General features: G+C 39.2%; 1 protein-coding gene across 1 annotated transcript in view; it reads right to left on the bottom strand.

Annotated features, from left to right (window-relative positions):
- Nucleotides 1-14765, bottom strand: part of LOC119725924 (dihydropyrimidinase-like) — a 43579-nt gene extending 28814 nt beyond the window's left edge. The window contains exon 1 of the mRNA XM_038197538.1: nucleotides 13890-14765. Coding sequence (XP_038053466.1) covers nucleotides 13890-14600 — 711 coding nt within the window. The 5' untranslated portion in view covers nucleotides 14601-14765. The remainder of the gene's footprint in view (nucleotides 1-13889) is intronic.
- Nucleotides 14766-14984: the final 219 nt, after the last annotated feature.

Below are 14984 nucleotides of genomic sequence, written 5' to 3'. Positions count from 1 at the left end.
TATGGATAGGATTCTCAGTAGCAGGATATTACTACAATGTATTAGGGATGTCTGCTGTATTCACATAGGTGTGATTAATTCCAATCATCTATGCATCTTCAGTAAGAACCTGGTATGCCTATATGTACAGTACATGTATTTCTGTACTTTGCCAAACATTTGTGATGACAATTTGTCTTTGTACATTACATGCTCTTGTTTGTTCCAGATAGTGAATTATTTAGAATGTTTTCCACAAATTATGAAAATGCATCATGAAATTGGCCTGATTTTTTTTAACCTATAATTCCAATTTGAACACATAAATAAACAACGGATTTACCAGGGTTCATGCGGGAAATCAACGGTTATTTCCAGCAAATGATGAAAACTGAGTAACTACATGTAAGTTATTACAATATAACGTGTTTAACCTTGCATGGGATGATACTGACCACAGATCTGAAGACACAATGATGTCTGGTGGGTGATGGAGGTGATATAGCTACCTAATAAACCACGGAGACTAATAATAAGATCAACCAAAGAACATAGCAAGGTGCCCCCCCCCCCCTCTGGATACCCCACTGTGTTTAACCATGCATAGGGTGATACTGACCACAGATGTGAAGACACAATGATGTCTGATGTGTGATGGAGGTGATAACCACCTCAACCAAACAACATAGCAAGGTGCCACAGCAAATGGATCATGCCAGTGCAAAATACAAAACTCGCTGCACTTTTTGGAAGGTTGAACTTATTAACAACTGAATACACACACATGTACAAGGACAGGCCTTGTTTTCTTTTCTTTGGAACATTTTGCACTTTTCAGGACAAATACAAACTGTGACACCACTATGAAAACATTATTCCCTCCGATAGATTTGAAAATCTCAGACTAAATATCAACACACCTTGCCCTGTAATTGTGGAAGAAAGCAATGTTTGCTATGTACAGGAAATGTATAAGATTAGTGATTGCTTTCAAACAAGAGTACATGTATAGGAAAAAAGTACACTGGTGTTCCTGTCAAAGCTGAACATAATGTGTCAGAATTTTTAAAAAATATTTGACAAAGTGTGAAATACAATAAGACCAAGAAAAATACTTGAGACTTCACCAATGTTGGCAATAAGTCGCAGGCAATGAAAACAAGACTTGAAGGATTGGCATATAATTTTTTTTTTCCCTCAAAAACACAAATGTTGTTCATGGTACCCAGTTGTATGAAATTACATTTGAAATTGAAATTTGTCACTGGGTTCTGTCAGCTGTCTCCTATTGTGCCAGCCTCCCAGGGCAGAACTGAGTGGGCTCTATTTATGTCAGCTTAACATCACGAAAATCATAACTTAGCATGATTTTTATGTTTTCCTTCACATGTGAAATACATGCGCACTCCTTAAACCTACCAACTTCAATGCAGCAGCCTCAAGAACCATCTTGATAATAATCCCATCAAGGGTGCAGCAAGTATTCATTTATCTGATCAAAGTTCTTCAATACTCACAGGAATCTAGTTACAGGGTAAACTTGCACTATTTCATGGCATGGATGTATCTGATTTAAGCAACTTTTTCCTCTGAGGTAAGAATACCTTTTGCTGTGCTTATGCTTACGGTCTCCATGAAATTGGCGGAGGCTCTGTTAGCAGGAAATTGTGTGCTTAGCAGCGACATGAAATTTGGACCAGGACTGATCATTCAATACAGCACCCAGAAATGGCTGACCGAAATGCAATCAGCCTTTTGGGAAAATTTCCCCCACAACTTTCTGGGGATATCATTGACATCCTAATAAGGGCTTTGGGAGAAGAACAGCAAACAGGGGGCGTGACCTTCCTCCTCCATGGTCATCTACCGGTAGGGTCATTTCAAGGCAATCAGTTGTCAGTGGCTCTTGAAATCAATAAATACTATTCAATATGCACCAAATCGCCTCAGCAACTGGGCTGAACTCCCAGGCCTGTAGCAGTAGAGACTGGTAGCCATCATGGAGCCTGTAAGTGCACTTGAGGATCCGCAGTTGAGCAGTTGGGCTCTTCACTGTAATGTGAAGGTCGAGTTCACGAGGTCAATGGCAGGTACTTATTGCTGTTCACATTAAGGTTAATGAGTTAAACGTTGAAAGTTCAGGTGATCATTCAGTAACTTCTGTTAGTTATAATGTTAACCACAGTTCCAACCCTCACCACAATCTGACCACATGAGACTATGCAAACTCACAAAGTAATCTTGTAATTCAAGTTTTGGTCTTTTATTTTGACTAAGGCCCCCCAAAAAAAGTCTCCGGTTTCTGGTATGGAGCTTGCCCAAAAAGTGGTGCGGCGACGCGGCTTTTTTTTTTTTTTTTTCCTGACTTTTTTGCTTCAAATGTTGGCTGATGACTGCAAATGGTGCCCGACTAAACTTAGTGCAAATATATGGGAGTCCAGAGAGGCCACATAAAGCTTATTCTCAATCATAACCCCATCTAAAAACACGTTAAAATTGTGCAGCAGCAGGATTCCAGTCAAACCAGTGAGTTTGGTGGTTTTGAGACATCATCTTTCATTGAAAAAAAAACTTTTTCATTTTGCCGACTCGCATGGCTATGGCGACACGCGCGCATACCAGAAACCGGAGACTTTTTTTTTTTGGCCCAATACAGAGTTGTATTCATTTGTTCTCTTTTTCAAGGGCAAGTTTTCAAGGGCGATTTTACCAAGAAACTTCCCAAATCTGTCACATTTTAGGCATCCAACCCCATGCAAATTGAAATGGCTGGCAGTACAGCACAGTGCCGAACAGGTGGCAAGGGGGAGGGGCTGTGAGCCCAGTGTCTACAATGGTCTATGTTTCTATTCCACTTTTGAAAAATTGGTGTGCAAAATATCCCTTTAAAGTCAAAATCTTCACAGTTTCTAATTTCTACAAACACTATTTAAGTTTTTTTCCATCCCAAACGTGTATATTTGTCTACTTATACTATTAAAAGAAAATTCTAAAAAACAAACGTTTTTAGTTTTGTTCTATCATACAATGAATCTTGTCTGCATACATGCATGGCGGCGTTTGAGAATGCACTTACCGTGTAGTACATGTTGTACATTGTAGCCTCTTCAAAAATTATTGTTGGTGTGTGCGTGTCTGAAAATGCTTTTTTAACATTTTGTTTTTATTCCCACGATGTGTGCACGCTTCTGTCCATGAAGGGAATGAGAGACATCCCAATATCGGTTGCGTGTTCCTGCTACCCCCCTCCCCCTTGTTGGTGTCGTGTTTCTAGCTGTTTCCGTTCCTCCCCCCTCCCCCCTCCCCACCAAAAATGTCAAACTACTGCAAAACCAGACTTAGATTTGGTTGGATGTACACGTAGGATAGTTCAAGTTAGTTCTGTTGTTTCCCAATCCCCTTACCTTTACATATAATAGTCCCTCTCTCTCAAGTCACATCATTCCATTGAATTTCACATATCATAAAAAAAACACAACATACCGGTACAAACACCTCAAACAAGACAGAAAAAAAATGACATTAAAATCAGGAGGTAACATCCAAACCAAGACACTATACAAAAGGTGACAGCTTGAAATGAGAAAGACTTCAGCTTGAAAAATGTGCAAAAATAGGCAGAGCAAGTTCACTTAAACAGCTCGGGCATCTATAACTTTCCAAGGGTATATATTTGGTTGGGTGTTGTACATTATTAGCCTAGAAATCCCTGGGTATCTTTTCTAGATAATCGACTGCTGTGCAGGCCCCCTGATGCTTCTACTCTCCAGTTCCATGTGAAGTAGTTGCCATGTTGCACCTACACCTACAAAATCCCGGCAAGCCTACAATGTACTGATGGGGAGCAAAGAATTTGTCCTATTTTTTATGTGGGGATATAATTGTTGGAACACAATGTGTGGTTTAAATCATATGTAAATGCATCTATATAAAAATACGCAATTCTCTGTTTGTTTGGATGTTTGTCTGGGCTTATTCTCAGAAGTGCAGGTCGCACGGCGCTCCAACTCGATGGGTGGGTGACGCTTGGTCCTACTTAGATTTGTTCAACCTTTCTTAAAGGGAAAATACAACATTTGCAAACATCAAAAAATAAAACTACCAAATCATTTTGAAATACCTTGCTGGACTGTTAGTGAATGACAGTGTAAAGCATCCTATAAAATCATGGCACCTGGTATACTGTCATTTTCAAGAAAAGTGGTATTTTTGTATCAATTTCCAACGCTGATCGGCCGATGAGCGTTGGAAAAAAACTGGCTTTTTTTTTTTAAAAAAGGCCCCAATTGACCATCGCACTTGTTTGCAATCGATTACAAACCGATGAACGGGTACGAGCCAGCTAGACTGGTTCCCTGTTTCTTCTTATATGGAGTCAGGGAACCAGACTACAGGATAATGATTGTTTTTCTTGGTTTTTATAGCATTTTCGAACCCAAAACCTCAAAAAAGTCAGTGTAACTATATTTGCTATATATTTCCAACCCCCCAATTCCATCCATTTCTGAAAATTACAGCAAAAGCAAATGATATATATTCCCTTTAAGCGAGATTGCGACCCGGGGGGGGGGGGGGGCCGCCCGGGGTCCTTTCTCTTACTACGTATGGACGTTGTGTACATGCATACAGTAACTTTTTAGCAACAGCTCTCGTTGGTTTTGTACACGAATCTCAATCATGGACCTTTTGTCAATCGTGGACCCTATTGTCCTATATCATTCAAGGTCCTCACAGCACTGATTTCGGTCGCAACAGCGAGAAATAGGCCAGCACAACAGGGACTCATACATCCAGCAACTCTATGCCTCCTACGAACCGCCAAAGCCGGGTTGATTCTAAGTCCCACTGAATATCTCTGGTTTATATGCTGAGATTTGCCAAAGAACTTGAAATCCAAAGAAACATACATAAATACAAATGTATTTTGCAAGCAAAATTTGCAAGACACTTTGCTGTTCTGAATTCTGAATGTGCATCAGACACAAATTCCATGCCTTGTACAAGTATAATACAAGAATAACTGCAATTTTCACTTATTGCGTAACTACCGGTAATGTTCAATTTCCATTTGAAATATAAAATATAAAACTTACATGGACAGTATGCACTACAGTCAAACGTCTTTAAAAAACAATGTGCATGTAAACTAAAGAAATCACAGACAGGTGTAAGATCTTGGACACAACAACAGGTACATATGAACTGTTCTCTCCAATAACACAAACACAGCTGATTTGAGCATTTTCAAAGACATACACAATAGATGGACTTTATTGCAAGTGTTATTTTCTTCAGCGTTTTACACAACTGAGCACTGTAGATACATTTATTTTAATTTAAAATAATCTAAATACAGCAAGTTTGCAAATAATATTTTTGTCTTCATTGCTTTAATATTTCATAAATCAATATAGAAGTATTGCAAATGAATGCATAAATTCCTGAGCAAGTAACAAGTACAATTCACAATCAAGCACAGTAAAATGGAACCAAATCAAATGCTTCTCAATTCATAAGCTACTTAAATGTCCATCACACTGCATTTTGTAAAATAATTGCGGCAGGTTGAGCTATTTGTGATAATGTGGCATTTATGTGAGTACATTGTTTAGAGCATATGCAGCCGGCACACGAGACAGGAGAGGACTGCAGGGAGACTTACCGCAGCCATCTCTGAATCCAAATCACAAAGTGACTCCTTCAACAAAGCAGACAATAAGGACAGTTAACAAAGGCATGCTGGGATAGCCCAAGTGAGGGGCACCCTGGGAAAAACTGTGTCACACCCACAGTAATAATCTTGATGAATAATTCCACGTATATATGTCTATATAGGCATCGTCGAGATGGTGAAACTCAAGTACGGTATGGAATGATGCCGCCTTGAAATCGGCACTGCTACATGAACATGTACACATTGTACATGTTCAAAGTTCAGGCCATATACGTTTACGCACCAAGTGTTGTACATTATGTACAATGTAGATCATAATATGTTCCTAACTTTTAGTGATTTCCTGTACATTATTCAAATTCAACATAGTCGGGCATATCACGTTACATTGTCGAGTACATTACGATAATGTTTGGCTACAATGTACATACTGGGACACACAAAAAAAGGTGAACATGTAAAATGTTTGTCTGTCTGTATGTCATGACTGTATTATACAATGCAGTATTATGTCATTTGCAGGCCATAATACATCTTGTTAAACAATCATGCATTTTAGATGTATTTTTGATCAAACAATATTGTAAAAAAAAATGAAAGAAAAATCTTCAAATTTTTCTTAGCACCTCATGAGCTACACATGGTGTACATGTATGTAACAAGTGCGTCTTTACTGCACTTGAAGCAAGAAATGTGATTCATGACTCATACGAAGCCTGGGTCCATGATAGAACGGGCCTGAAGTACCAAGAGATGCATGCATCTTACTGATGAGTCATATCATGCAAGGCAGTCTGGTGGTCTGAGATCTCTCATGAATATATGTATACATGTACAATATACATTACACTATATGCATGAATATTCAGTTGTTTTCAACAGGCTCTGAATAATGACCAGCAGTGGACAAACCCACTCATAAATGTCTGGTGACTGAATGATCAGTTGGAGAGCTGATTCTACACAGAGCACAATGGGCTCAAATATTACCGGTGAGCACAATTATTCATACCAAATGTGAATACATGTAAATGAGATACCACGAATAACTTATTTAAATTTTAATATTACAACATTTAGTTCAAATTAAATTGTAACACCAGATGAGTCAGCTAATTGCAAAACAAATTGCAATAGGAAGGAGCTAGCAAATCCCTGCTGTACTGTAAGGATTGGGATGAACATGCACATACCGCATTACCGGTATGATGAAATGTACCATTTTAACAGGAAACAAAGTAAATACAAAATATTTTTTTAAAAAGGCAGCTTTTTAAAATTAAATGCATGCATTTGACATTGTTGTTTCTCTCTAACAAATCATCTTTAACAGACTAATGATGAAAAAATAATCAACTACAAATTGCATTCAGAAATCAAACAAAAATCAATTTGTTTATCACATCAATCCAAGTTTACTTTTCATCCTACAGTACATATCTGATTTGATGGGACATCTTGTACGTGATCATGCACAGAGCAATGTCAGTGACTAATTATCTGGATCATATGCTAGATTTTTGTATGTAGTTTAAAAATTAAACATGGAAATGAGTTAATTACTTAAAGCAGTAGTCACTCTTCTGAAATGTTTAAAAGATTAACATAAACATGTATATCATGTACGTGAATCGTACATTGTATGAACAGTAAAATACACAACATAAACAAATTGATGCTAGCTTACCTTAATTTATGGGCTGTGTTTGTGTTTGTTTTCTTTCTATTTATATATCTGGCTGAAGAGCATTGAATGTAGGAATTCAATGATGATTCATCCAATCCATAAACTCATGGGTGCGTTCCTTGCATTCTCCCTCTGGATATTAACACGTGACATTATGCCTGAATGTTCTTGCAACATTCAGTAGCCTGCCTGCATTCTAGATGCCGCCATATACATGTCATGAAGTTGCTTGCTGAGTCCCAATGATTCAATAAGCCTACTGGTACGTGTATCATTCAATTAACCCTAACATTCCCAACTCCATCAAAATCCATCCCCCTTTGTGGGGATTTTGACAGACAAGCCATCTGTACTAAGTCCATCAAAATACATGTAGTAGTGGTGGTCTTGTGGTGGATTTCAGCGGATTTGGTCCTGAAGCGTTAGGCCTATATATAGCAGGGTCAGCGATGAATTTTGGCGGACTTGGTCCAGTGCTTAGTAAAAGGAAGGAAGACAGCATACACAGGCTATATGAACGATGTTGAAAGAGAACAGACGAGCGTGTGCTTAACAGTCATAACATGTGTGAAAGAAACAAGTTTGTTGCGTCAACAAATAATGTTTGATGTTCCCATGAAGGGACAAAAACGGTGTGGAATGTAATGGGAAAAATATAGGCCTCTGCATTTTCTCACGAAGTGCAAAAAAAAGTTTTCTTAATGAATTACTGTTTATTTAAGAGAGATTTTTAACAAACAACTGTGAAATGAGCAAAGCATGAGCAAAGCATGCATGCATGAACACTGATGATTGCCAAAGCACTTCCAGAGAGGGAGACAGTACTATCCAGAAAGAACATTTCATACATTACTAAATATGTCAAAACACAAATGTACTGTTGCAGCAATAATGTTCCAACTTGTGGGCACTTTTTTTCAATACTGCTTTGTTTTAATTTTTTTTAAATTTGCTGTTAAATATTGATTGATTATTTTTTAATATTTTTAGTACTGATATTGTTTTTATTAACACTGATATACAGGTGCATATACATGTAAATGATATCAGAACACTCATAAGAGTCTAAATGTAAAAGAAAAAATGTGAATGAAGAGGCCCTGGAGGAATATACTTATGAAATGTAAACAATGAGTCAACAGCCAGACATTCTTATCAGGTAGTGTCAACAGTTGCATCATGGAGAATAGATGTACACTGTACAGTAGGTGATGCTGCTAGACCGAGTGCCCAGGCAATGTAATGACTCTTAATAGTTTTCGACTATTTCCAAATGAACAAGTTCCACAAAATATTAATACTACTCTAACACAGTATTGTGCTAATTAATGCAGAATCAGCAATGATATTTGACCCTCAAGAAAAAGCGTGCAATAGACCCTAAAAGTGTCATGTCTACAGTACAGAATGGACGAAATAATAGCTAGGATATATATAAGGAGACAAACATTTGAAATCCCATTAAAATAGGAAGACTATCATGTCTGAATTGTTTGTGTTTTTGTTCAAACACATGTTCGTGTGTTTACTTCTCTCCTCACTGGATTGAACATGCATTTGTTCTGTTGTTTAAAGTGACAGCAAATTATAACAAGCACAAACTGTGCACAATAAGCATTGGCCCGGTTTCGGAATGTCTCGCTTCATATGCAAAATAGACGCGCATGCGCATCAATCGAGACATAGGGGCATGTTCCGAAAACTTTCTCCACAATGAATGGAACCGTTGCTCAACTACATTTTACAACCTAAAATCCGTACATGACCAACATTTCGGCAAGTCTATGTAATAGACCACGGAAATTAATGCCGTGGTCTATTATGCGCGAACAGATTTGCTGATTAATTAGGCAAGACGCCGCATCTTGACTTTCTAGATTTTGACCAATCAGCGGGTGCTTTCTATAGGCCTATCAGATCTTCGGTCATTCACCCGCTGCGCGTCATAGACATGGATTAAAAAAACCTGTCACAACGCATGATGCTCGGTATCATGTTACGCGAATGCGCTCCCGGCTGTTGTTGTATTACAAAACACTGCATTCGAATTGACCAATAACAGCGTTAGTCCTGATTTGGGAATGAAATGTCATCACGATTTAGTAAAGTCGACTCCGATTGGCTGGCGCGCGGCTTGCATAAATTTGCATGTCAGGAGATGTCAGACGTTTGACCGGAGATAGATACATGTTGGGCTCCGTGCAGAACGGGTGATATTCAGACTTTATTTTGGCAAGGTCTGACAGAAACATCTAAGACCAAGACACGACTGGAACTTGTTAATTAATGCACAGGAAGCAATTCAATAAGTTGTTGACTGATTCAGTTGGAGGAATGAGTGGCCAGGCACCATGAACTGTGAGCTTTTCAATTACTGTATGACCAATAACTAGCTTGAATTGTTCCTTGAATGTGAAGAGGTTGAGGAGTTGACAAATGAAATCAATCATGATCAGGATGCAGGAATGTAATAATGACTCCACACTGATTGAATGAGTTAAGGCAGAATGTACAATGGACCATGTAAAGTACTGGTACAGGCTAAAGTTGTCATGACAGGAATGTTTTCTATCCACATGTACATGTACATGTACATCTGAATAAGTATTATGAAGAGCACAGTCACTGACAAACATGTTATACTGGGAAGCTGAGTTGGTAGAAAGATCCAAATATCACAGACCTAAATCCTGATCCAGTCAATTTCAGTGTAGACTCTCTCTCTCTCTTTACATTATCCAAAAGTGCCGAGGACATGTACACCCAAGTTTCCTAAGTAGTGGTATATTAGACGACGTTTGCACATTTTACATAAAAGCAACTTATTCTCAGCTTCAACCAACACATCCCTCCAACATATTGCAAAGTGCATACACATACATTGTACATGTACAAACACATGTCTACCGGTACACACGTGTTTGTTAAATTTTTACTAATGATTAAACTTGGGGAGGATCAAACGGCAAATGGAATGGAAAGACCGAGTGGCTTGGGAGCTGCATTTGTACATGTACATCTACGTCTTGAAAAGCTCTAAATCAAAGGTCACTCCATGCCAACTCATGAATAAAACATCCAGGAACAAACTTCTATTCCTTTTCATTGCTTCTAATCCTTGCATCTTGCTCCTTTGAACCCATAGAAATTGTGCATAAAACAAATGCTTACAATTAGCTCCCTTGAAAACACAGCCTTCCTTTTCCCCCCTTTCTCAGCAATGTACAATTTTTTCTTGCATTTGGGCAACTCTAGCATTTTGCAAGAAAGTGTAATGTCCGTGACGGAGCCATTTAACCATGATATCTAATTAATGATTCAGAAAAATGATCCAAAACTCCTAGTCTGTAATCTCCTTGACCATTACTAGATGATGTATAAGATTTGAAAAATGCATTTTCAGGTTTATCCACTGAGCTCTTAAATGCTGTCACCGCCTCACCGGCATTACATATGCCCCCCCCCAAAAAAAAATAGTTGGTCTCTGGTCACACCAAAGTTCCGGAATTGATGCGGCGGTGCAGGGGTTTTTTTTGGGGGGGGGGTTGCTTTTTCTTTTTTTTTTCAAGCTTGGATTGTACAGACAAGGTGGGTACTATTTTTATTTTGTTGTTTCCTCATATACATTGGTGTCCACCATCATTTGCCTTGGTGCCCTCCATCACTTGCCTTGGTGCTCTTCCCCATTCCTTGCTGCTCCTTGGTACGAAAAGTTGAGGCTGTGCAGCGACAGAGGGCGCTGTTGTAGCTACCGCAGAAATTTTGAAGAAAAAAAAAAATTAACGTGCATGATCAAAATCGACGCACGCGCTGACCAGAGACCGATTACAGTTTTTTTGGCCTAACCTTAGAAATGCCATTTGCATATTTCTATTTTTCAAAATTGTTCTGAGCCTTCCCCGATTAGTGGTACAAAGAATGTACAGCTAAGACTGTTTTTTTATGAACCGTGTGCTACCATAATTCCCTTGAACTGAGTTCTAAACTGAGTACTGGCACAAAGTCTGCAAAAAAATAATTCTCCATAAACTCTGTATCATCAGTATAACTCAGCACATAGAATTGTCTTGTTTTGATTGATAGCTGTTATTAAAACAATTTTAATCTGCTTTCCATTCCTTTCAGGTAATATATCTCTGGCTATTCCCATCCTAGCAATACATCATAGAAATATGTGTACATTTACAAATAAACACCTTGGAAATATGATAAACTGGGCACATTGAATATGAGTCAAGAGAGTGACTTGAAGAAATGGCACTGTTTATTTGCTTTAACATCTGTGGCCATAACAGGCAGCTCAATGGCATGTATTTGTTAGTGTAGTACCGACACTTTATTATTTGACAGGTTCGTCATCATTTGACAGGGTTTTCTCTATCACTTTGAATTTGGAGCACAATTACATGTACACATGTACACTGTATGTCAAAATCATTCCTACAACTCATGGTATCGGTATATTATGGAGCTACCGGTACCGGTAGCTCTAATGACTGGTATGAAAGGATAACTTTCACAGATAGACACTGTACTTTTTTTTTTTAAATAAACATAACTTCTTCAAAGTGTGTTGGGTGATGTGCGCATACAGCCAAAGAAGGACACAGCAAGTGTGCACACTGGTACATCGCCTTGGTTTGTTATGGGGCAGTAAGCTCAATAGGGACAATAGACTCCACAAGTCAGGATATTCACTGAGTTCCCATGCTTCTACAGAGAGACAGTATAATGTTCAACTTGTACATAAACTGCACAAAGTATACCTGTACAAAGTGTACATGCACTGTACATGTTTGCTTACATGTACATGCCCATTTACATACATGAACTCATTGTATTCTGTCACAATGTTCTCATACCAGTAGGTAGTCTACTGGAATTCGCCGAACAAAATTAGAAACAGTGATGCCACCTCACGTCAATGCTGCAAACGTTCTTTTTGGTAATCCTATTGGTCGAAGGAGCCTGGAGTGCATGCGTAATACCTGAGCGCAACTCGCACAAGCGTGGTGCCATCGCAGCAAATGGCTGCCGCCGAATTAGTCTATAAATTTAACTGGATGAAAGAGTGTAATTAAGCCAAAAGGTTTTCAGTTCAATTGATTTCCAGATTAGAAGAACAGAATGAACCCCTTCTCACTGCCTCAAGCATACGTGCCAGTCTTTCTCTCTTCTACTCTACCCTTGCTTCTTGCTTCATTCATTTTCTGGTATTCGTGCAAGTGGTAATGGAAGGAATGTCTCATACATGTATGTAGAAGAATAAGTTTGTGCCTATGGGATTCCTGTCTCAAATTAAATCAGCAAGAATATCAGACGCCAGAAAAAGCTCCGTCTAGTGGCCTAAGGTTCAGAACTCTAACATACATGTACATGTAAGCAGTGCAGGGCTTACGTGTACACGTACATTGTAAGACAGGGGCCTGGCTGTACATGTATGAGTAAACTGACTCTGTTCAGTGTTCACCTTATTTCTTTTCAATCAAGCTGAGTCCTTGGCACCTTGCTACACATTCTGCTTAATCCCCAAACACTACAATTTGTACTTTCTTTACCAATCTGGTATTTGGGTCAATTCATAATTTCAAACTCAGTGATGCATGAACAGAGGAATGAATCCAATATATCAATGGAAAGCTTACATGTACATGTACCGGTAGTACTTGCCCCTATAGTTTATGATAATGATCATTATAAAAGTACATCTGTTGGTTATATTATCCCATGGTTTGTGGGTTACGTGTTTATTGGGACACGCTGTATAACTCACAAACTAGCCAAAATTATGTTCTTGAAATTTAAGTACATGATGCGCAGTACATATCTGCAAGTGCACTGTCATGACTGTTGGAACTTTGCACAAAGACAGACCACTCTGCATTATGTATGTACTTAAAAAAGAGTATTAACCGTGGGAATATCAACACAAATACATGTAGAGCAGTTTCCAGTGTCAAGCATACGTACTTACTTTATTGTGTGTAGGAAACAAATGATGATTACTCAAAACATGTATATGAATTATCATGAGCAAACTGATCAACACAATAAACGAGACTATAAAAATTCAAGACATAAATGAAAAATAAATGAATGATCTTGAAAGCAATCAATTAAAAGAAAGAGCAATAACATACATGTATATGTCATGAGGCCTTTAAAAGGTACATATAGATCACACAAATCATAAGTAGAAAGTTACACATTTCATACACAAATACAATGTAGCAGGGAAAAATATGTACAGATGAGACTGCAAAGACAAAGATGGTATCAAAAAATCAAAAGAAATTTCAAAATAAAGGGGAAAAAACTCATTTTCGTGCATACAAATCAACATTGCTTATACACCAACTACACATATAAGAACCAAAAATTAAGAAAACTCAAACTTGCCCTTCAACTACTTGAAATGATTTGATACAAACGTGTCATGCCTGACACACACCAATAATCACAGGTTACAAGTGAAACTGCAGCTAGGCAATGAAGCATATCAGTGATGGATAACACTTGAGCAAATACCAATAGTCCAAGATACATTACCGCATCTTCATCAACCGGCACCATGCTGAGGGTCATATCTCGAGGAATGGTCCCTCCGTCAGTGCTCTCAGGACCACCGCCGCATGACCTGCTCTGGGAAGGTGTGTTCTTCACCCGTGGTGTTCTCTCAAAGATTGGCGATGGGTCACGCTTGTGATCCTTCCCTGCTTCCAGGTTACCACTGCCCTGCTCCACGATGTTGAAGACGGCATCTGGAGGGGTGTGCCTAGGAGAGTCGCTCATGTTGCTCGTTCTGGAGTCACTCCGCTGGGCGCTTCCAACCTTCCGTTCCGAGTCAAACTGGAGTGAGTTACCTCCCCCTTCCACTGCCTCAAACATGGAGCCCTTGATGCGGCTACGCCCATGGCGAGGTGAGGAGTAGGCAGAGCTATCCGTCTCAGTGGAGCTAGAATCTTGACGACGCTGACGTCCCTCACCACGCTCAGAAGGGAACTGGAAGCTATCCTGGTTGGCCTCAATGGTAGTAAACATGGAACCCATTGGCTTGCGACCATGTTGCGGTGAATCTAACATCTTATCCTCCTTTTTCATGGACTGAGAATGGGACTTTTCCTCGGAGAACTGCAGTGAGTTTCCACCACCAGCAACAGCCTCAAACATTGAGCCTAGCTTGCGGGGGACATGACGAGGCGACTCACCCAACGTTTGGAAGACTGCTCCAGCATGGTCAGATGTCTGTCTCTCAGCCATTGCAACCGTCTGAATACTGTCCTTCAGGCCAACTCAAACTTTCTGTCTCTCAGTAATGTCTACAGGCCCTTTTTAAACACACTACCGTAGCTGTGGCTTGTTGGGATTCACTCAAGAACCCAGCACAAGTGGCAGTCACTCTAGATTGTCCCAGGACCCAGCAAGCTATTGTTGAGTTGCATTAGTTCAGAAGATTAGGCGGCAATTAGATTGGGAAGAAAATTCAGAAGGGGGAGAAATATGTTACACTTGAAAGCTGTTGAAACTTGTTCTGACTGAGCCTTAGTGAGTACGGAATATTTCTTTCAAAATCTTGAACAGAAGCTGTTCTTAAAGGTCAGGGTCATGCAGTGGCAACTTGGCCAAACAAGACTACAAGCCTGC

The sequence above is a fragment of the Patiria miniata genome, unplaced genomic scaffold (genome assembly GCF_015706575.1).
Source record: "Patiria miniata isolate m_02_andy unplaced genomic scaffold, ASM1570657v1 HiC_scaffold_19, whole genome shotgun sequence".
Taxonomy (NCBI): Eukaryota; Metazoa; Echinodermata; class Asteroidea; order Valvatida; family Asterinidae; genus Patiria; species Patiria miniata.
The sequence above is the reverse complement of the archived record's forward strand: the minus strand, read 5'-3'. Positions and strand labels throughout refer to the sequence as shown.